We start from the raw sequence: 7,500 nt of genomic DNA on the forward strand, positions 1-7,500 counted from the left end.
ACAGAGCTGCTCCTGGACGCCCTTGGTGGGTGTCTCTTTAGCGGATGCAGCTGTAGCTGCAGCTCGGGCAGTGCTGGTGCACTGTGTCCAGGGTCAGGGAGAGGCCAGGCGCTTTGCTCAACGCCAGGCCCAAACGCAATAAGACCCGTTCTGCCCTGGCCCTCACCCCAGACCTGACTCCATCAGCCGAGCGGGCCGCTGAAGGAGGCATAATTACTGCCTCCACCTCAATTAGCAATCTGCTGTGTGTGTGTGTGTGTGTGTGTGTGTGTGTGTGTGTGTGTGTGTGTGCATGTTTATGTGTGTGTGTGTGTTTGTGTGTGAGTGTGTGTGAGTGTGTGTGGGATTGGGCAGTGGATCGAGCCGCTCTGTCCTTCAGGTGTGGGCAGGTGTGTGAGGAGGGCACCGGCACCTGAATTGCTGTGGACACAAGTGGGCTGTTGAAAGGGCTCCTGGGTAACTGTTCCCATGGTGAGACTGGTGTTTTTGCAAGCCGTGTGCAGTTTCTGTTACAGAAACTTCTCTGTCCTCCGTCCTCATGGTGGTGTGTGCTGCCACACCTTCTGCCTGACTGGGTCTCACGCCGTAGCTGTGCTGTCTGTCCAGGCCCCCTGTCCCACACACGGGGGAAGAGCGGAGAAAGGGAAGATTCTGGGATGAGGGGAAGGAGGAGGAGGAGGACTACACTGACACTTGAATTGAATGGATGCTTAGGGAGAGATTTGCTCTTAACAAGCTTATAAAGACATGTCATTTGTGGCTTTATTGGTGTGCTGATTAGAGCTATTCCCCCATGTGCACTTGCGAATGTTAAATTAACATTGAAAAGCAAATATCTTCACGCAGATGCAGAAAGCAGTCTGCATTGTGTGTGTGTGTGTGCGTGTGTGTGCGTGTGTGTGCGTGTGTGTGTTGGCAGGGTGTGTGTGTGTGTGTGTGAGTGTGTTGGCAGGGTGTGTGTGTGTGTGTGTGTGTGTGTGTGTGTGTGTGTGAGTGTGTTTTGACTGTACTGCCTTGGGGAGAATTCTGTTGATCGCAACCTTGTAGTTTTTAAAATGTTTAAATGAATGGTTTTTGTAGATTATTGGCCAGCAGTTGTACCCTGCATTGGCCCTTGGTTGTATTGTACAAACAGCTACATGATTTTTAAAGCCTCGCAGGGTTACAGTAACGTGCACCAGCAGAGGAGAACAGGGAAGAGTTTGCCTTCCTGGCTTCCAAACAGTCTCCCTTTGGGCTGTGAAAGCCGGGGGGCAGCGGGGGGCAGTGAGGGGCAGCAGGCGGATTTGGGTGTCCGTGTGGTCAGAGGACAGGCTCTGATTGGTGGAGCTGTGGAGGTAACCTGACAGGGAAGGACACAGGAGCAGCTGCACCTGCAGTGCACTGTAGGTAACCATGGTGTCTGCTGGGCACCCCAACACAGCAGGATCAAAGCACAGCGCTGTGATCAACCAACTGATCTCAGTACAGCAGCGAAGTCACACGCGCTGATCTCAGTACAGCAGCGAAGTCACACGCGCTGATCTCAGTACAGCAGCGAAGTCACACGCGCTGATCTCAGTACAGCAGCGCAGTCACACGCGCTGATCTCAGTACAGCAGCGAAGTCACACGCGCTGATCTCAGTACAGCAGTGAAGTCACACACGCTGATCTCACAAGAGGGAGGAGCAGACAGGTTTGGAGGGGGAGAGGGAGAGGGGAGAGCGCGGAGAGGACAGGATAGATAGAGGGGAGGTGGGGGAGGAGAGGAGGGGGAGCTTTGGAAGAGGAGTGTGTTTGTTTTTGTGAAGGTCGGTTTCTATGGTGTGGAGGGATCCAGCTTCCCACTGTTATGTAATCTGATAGGAGATTCCAAGCTGGTCAGCTCCATATGCCGTCTGCTTCTGCCAAAAATATCTGGAGCTGGAGACTCCTCCTCGCTGGCAGCCCCAAACGCCCCGGAAATATTTACTGCCGATAATAGGAAGGGAGGGAAGGAGGGAGGGAGAGGGAGGGAGGGAGAGAGAGAGAGAGAGAGAGAGGGAGAGAGAGGGAGAGGGAGAGAGAGAGTGAGAGAGGGAGATATAGAGAGGGAGAGAGAGAGAGAGTCAGAGAGAGGGAGAGAGAGAGGGAGAGAGGGAGAGAGAGAGAGGGAGAGGGAGAGAGGGAGAGAGAGATGGTGGGGAGAAACAGGGTACAAATGAGTATAAGTGGGTGGGACAGGAGGCAGCCTCCGAGACTTCTCTGTGTGTGTGTGTGTGTGTGTGAGTGTGTGTGTGTGAGTGTGCATGTGTGAGTGTGTGTGTGTGTGTGTGTGCCTGTGTGCGCGTATGCGTTTGTGAATGTGTGAGTGTGAGTGTGTATGTGTGTGTGTGTGAGGGTATGTGTGTGTGCGTGCGTGTGTATATATATGTGCATCTGCTCTACCTTAGGTCAAGCTCAGCACACTATGCTTTCTCCCTATCTGTCGGCGTTTCCATGGCAACACACCTTGAGCTAGCCCCCAAAGGAGCCCCCCACCACCCCCTGTTAGCCCCCACCCCCCGCCTGGCCCCTCCCCCCCCCCAGCTCGGCCCTCCGTCTGCCCCATCAATCCCGGTGCTGCCGGGGCGAGAGGGGTTTTGGCGGGGCGAGCCGAGCCGGGTGACTCCCCCTGGGGGGCGCGGTTCCTGCCAGAGGAGCTCATTTATGTGCCTGCTCACACCACGGGGGGGGGCGTGGGGCGCGCTTCCCTGCAGGGGACCCTCCCCAGGGGGAGGGGGCGGGGAGTCGCAGCCACCTGGTCCTCCCCTGGTCAATTAGCTGGAAGCACATGGCCAGCCAGCCCCAGCGCGTGTGCGACTGGACATGCTCTCCCGCACACTGGCTGGAATAACAAATAAACTAGCTTCCGCACTCCTCCGTCACTCCTCCCTCCGTCACTCCGCTCCTGCCTGCGTGTCGTGGCCTCATGCCGTTTCTCGGCAAAGACGCCTCATGGCTTTGGAGGCGGTGAAATGCTTTTTTCCTTTTCTCGTAGGCAGCGTTAAATGTTTCTTCCTCCTGTTTCTCTTTTTCACTCCGCATAGCTAATGGCCTCGAACAGCTTTTCTGTCTGTTTCCTCTGCCTTCTGCTGTCAGATGTTAGAGGAAGCGTCTGCTCGGAGCTGCTGGGAGCTGCCGAGGAGTTTTCGCCTTTAGGTTCTGTTTGGAAACAGTACCCTGCTTTCCTGTGTCGGAACCATGCGCTGACCTTTGACCTCACCCACAGGGGATCTTTCTTGTTTCAGCTGTCAGTCTCCAGATGTGCCAACCCCTGGAGGACAGAGCTGCACAGCCAATGCGCAGCATTAGTGCTGCCTGAGAGAGCGCTGGTGTAGAACAGCCCTTTAGCTGTACAGGCAGACAAGGGGCAGAACAGTGTCTGTTTCATGTGGTAGTGTGTAGGTTTAGTTTGATAGTGTGAGGGTTCAGTGTGATGGTGTGAGGGTTTAGTGTGATGGTGTGAGGGTTTAGTGTGATAGTGTGAGGGTTCAGTGTGATGGTGTGAGGGTTTAGTGTGATAATGTGAGGGTTTAGTTTGATAGTGTGAGGGTTCAGTGTGATAGTGTGAGGGTTCAGTGTGATAGTGTGAGGGTTCAGTGTGATGGTGTGAGGGTTTAGTGTGATGGTGTGAGGGTTTAGTGTGATGGTGTGAGGGTTCAGTGTGATAGTGTGAGGGTTCAGTGTGATGGTGTGAGGGTTTAGTGTGATAGTGTGAGGGTTTTGATTTGAAATGGGGGATTCACCTTCAGCTCTCAGACCCAGCACAGGAGTGTGGGGGCGCTGGGTGGGGACAGCTCTCAGTTGCTGATGTCACTTCCTGCAAAGTTAATCCAACATTACATGCATCTAGCAGACGCTTTTATCCAGAGCCACAGCATCAGGTGGGGGTGTGCGGTGGGGGTGGGGGAGTGCAGTGGGGGGGGGCGCTCTGTCCTGTGTGAGGAGCAGCCGATAAGAGCAGGCAGGGGCCTCCAGCCAGGACTCTACACCCACCTTTCATCTGCGAGGGAGGGGGGGGGGGGGCTGATGTCATCCACAAGGGCCCAAAATAGCACTGCGATCAGGGGCAGATCGCCAGGGCCCCCGGGGGGGGGTAGCAGGCAATTACCGGCCAGAAGAGAGCCGGCGCTGGGTCTGGGTGGGGCTCTGAGCAGGGCCAGGCTCCGGCAGCAGGCCTGGCCCGCACCAGACCCCATCCACTCCGGCTGTGTACTGGAGCGTGTTGGATGCTCAGAGCACAGTGCTGTATGCTCAGCCTTTCGCAGTCAGACTTATACAGCACCTCAGGGAAACTCCTCTACAGCTCCGTCAGTACTGCCAAACATCGTGTGTTACTGTTCCTGTGTGTGTGTGTGTGTGTGTGTGTGTGTGTGTGTGAGTGTGTGTGTGTGGGTGTTTGTGGGTGCTTGTGTGTCTGTGTGTTCCTGTGTGTGTGTGTGTGTGTAATTTCTCTGTGAGTAACAGGTTGTACCATGTGACCTTTTTGCAGAGGAAGGCATCAATCATGAGTGCAAGCTGTGTAACCAGATGTTCGACTCTCCGGCGAAACTCCTGTGTCACCTGATCGAGCACAGCTTCGAGGGCATGGGCGGCACCTTCAAGTGTCCCGTCTGCTTCACAGGTGAGGCGCTGGGGTCGAGGGCGGTCAAGGAGGCAACACACAGCTTCATTCTGTCTCTCTCACTCACACACACACACACACACACACACACACACGTGCACGCGCACACACACACACACACACACACACACACGCTCACACACACTCACACACACACACACGCACACACACACACACACGTGCACACACGCACACACACACACACACACACACACACACGTGCACGCACACAGACACACACACACTCACACACACACACACACACACACTCAAACACACACACACATGCACGCACACAGACACACACACACTCACACACACACTCACACACACTCACACACACACACACACACGTGCGCACACACACACACACACACACACACACACGTGCACGCACACAGACACACACACACTCAAACACACACACACATGCACGCACACAGACACACACACACACACACAGACACACACACTCAAACACACACACACACACTTAAAGGTGCTGTTTATGAAGAAATCATTAGTCCCTCTGTAACTCTCTTTTCCAGTATTGTAGTGGGACAGCAACACAGTCTATATAGTTTTTATCGTTTGATTCCCACGTCTACAGCACATTGTCTTGCTTTGCCAGCATGCCCCCCCCTGCCCCCCCATCCTGACAGCTCAGATCTCCCCTGCTGCAGTCCTCCTCCCTTGCAGCTTAATTGAACTGAGTTAACGATCAATTTGGTGTCAAGTGGAGCGGGCTGGAGTGAAGACACGGCCTGGATCAGGGGAGAGGAAGGCACCCTGAGTGTGAACCTCCCGAGCTGCTTTCCAAGGCAGGACAGCAGGGGGCAGCACTGACGTCAGGGCTGGTCTGAGCGTGTGCAGTGGCATGTGAGAGGGTCTGGTGTGTGGACCTACAGGAGGGTAGCTCTGACCCTCTTCTCAGGTCATAAGATCACAGAGAGGGTCACAGGAAAGACCCCGTTTTGGAGGGCCATTGGGGGGTTGTGGAGCTTCTTCTTGTAAGTGCCAGTGGGTTTAGCAGGTACTTTGCCTGGGGGGTAGTTTGTAAGTGATCAGAGCTGCAGTATCCCACCTAGGGGTGTTTGTGTCTGTCTGTCTGTCTGTCTGTCTCCTCAGAGGTTGTGTTGGGGTGTTATATGCCCCCCCCCCCCCCCCCCCCCCCCCCCCCCCTCACCGATACTCCTCTCTGTTTAAGTTTGACTCTATTCCTGTGCGGTCATGAATAAGTAAGAGTAGCTGTCCTGGGGAAGGTTAATAATTCATACTCTCCACAGAGGAAAAAAAACTAAGTTTACTGAAACAAAAAGAACTGAATTAAAGAGGAAGAAAGGAAAGAAAGATGATTTATTGATAAATATCACAGCAGCTCTGCTGGGAATAGTGGGCCCCTCCCCTTCTCTCTGTCTGATTTCAGCAGTGAACACTGGTCTCTGCTGTTTCACTGGAAAACTTCTGTCTTCCACTGTGTTTGGCCACAAAAGTTACTTAATGGGGTACTCCACCTCTGTGTCCCTCAGTCCTCCTCTCAGCCAATAAACCGTCTCTCTGTCCCTCAGTCCTCCTCTCAGCCAATAAACCGTCTCTCTGTCCCTCAGTCCTCCTCTCAGCCAATAAACCGTCTCTCTGTCCCTCAGTGTTTGTACAGGCCAATAAGCTGCAGCAGCACATCTTTGCTGTTCACGGTCAGGAGGATAAGATCTACGACTGTTCCCAGTGTCCGCAGAAATTCTTCTTCCAGACGGAGCTGCAGGTGAGTGCCGTTTTCTGTAGGAACAGGAAGTGAGATCATCATTCACTTAGGATTTCAAACCAAGTACTCTGTGCATTACCAATGATTCTGGATCATTTTACCATTTTTACTGTAAGGGCTGGAGGTAGGATTAAGGTTGAGTAACTGATCCTGATTCAGTTGTTGGGGGCAGAATGTGTTTGGGAATATTTCTGCCATATTTCTCGCTTGCTTTGAGATGAGAGCTTGTGATGACGGCTTTACTGTAGGCTTCTGTTGGACCTCGCTTCCTGGTTGGAATCCCATTTTGATTTTGTCTAGGAAGTGTCATAGCATGGCAGGGGGCCTGTCCAATAGAAGCTCGGTGTCAGACACCGCTTGACCAATAGGAGTGCAGTGTATTGTCTGCATGTATTACTCCACATAGAGGGGAATAGGCTACAGCACTGTGAAACCCTGGCAGAGATCAGAGATCCCATTCACCTCCCACACACACACTCACTCTCTCTCTCACACACACACACGTACGCACACGCACACTCGCTCTCACATGCACGCACACGCACACTCACTTTCTCATACACACACACACTCACTCGCACACGCGCACGCGCACACGCACACTCACTCTCTCACACACACACACACACTCTCTCACATGCACGCACACTCACTTTCTCATAGACACACACACACACACTCACTCTCACATGCGCACACGCATACTCACTCTCACACACACAGTCACACAGACACTCACACACGCATACACACACACACACAGGCAGGTGGAAGGTGTATCTCAGTCTCAGGAGTAGAAATGAAAGCAGCTTTTCGGGGGGGGGGGGCGGGGGGGCAGGAGTTCCTCAGTGCTGGAGCGATTAGACGCAGTGACTGACTTCACTAATCAATCAGACCCCCTGCAGACCCCCTTGTGTGCAGGCAGCCCCCCCCCCCCCACACACACACTGAGGAATCCTCCAGGAAGAGCTGGACACGGGGGGCAGGGGGTGGGGGGGGGCGTCTGAGTGTCTGATACATTAGGCTGGTTTTCAGCTTGTACAGGTGGGTATTTCTGAGGCAGGTATGAAGTTCCAACACAGGTGTGTAATTTTGAGACAATGTTTAGTTCTG

At 53.7% G+C, this 7,500-nt stretch overlaps 1 protein-coding gene across 2 annotated transcripts in view; it reads left to right on the top strand.

Annotated features, from left to right (window-relative positions):
* The window catches only part of znf423 (zinc finger protein 423), a 130,055-nt gene that overhangs the window by 112,853 nt on the left and 9,702 nt on the right, over nt 1-7,500 (top strand). For both annotated transcript variants that reach the window (XM_036543949.1, XM_036543950.1), the window contains exons 6-7: nt 4,494-4,625; nt 6,272-6,387. In XM_036543949.1, coding sequence (XP_036399842.1) covers nt 4,494-4,625; nt 6,272-6,387 — 248 coding nt within the window. The remainder of the gene's footprint in view (nt 1-4,493; nt 4,626-6,271; nt 6,388-7,500) is intronic.

This window comes from Megalops cyprinoides, chromosome 13 (assembly GCF_013368585.1).
Source record: "Megalops cyprinoides isolate fMegCyp1 chromosome 13, fMegCyp1.pri, whole genome shotgun sequence".
Taxonomy (NCBI): Eukaryota; Metazoa; Chordata; class Actinopteri; order Elopiformes; family Megalopidae; genus Megalops; species Megalops cyprinoides.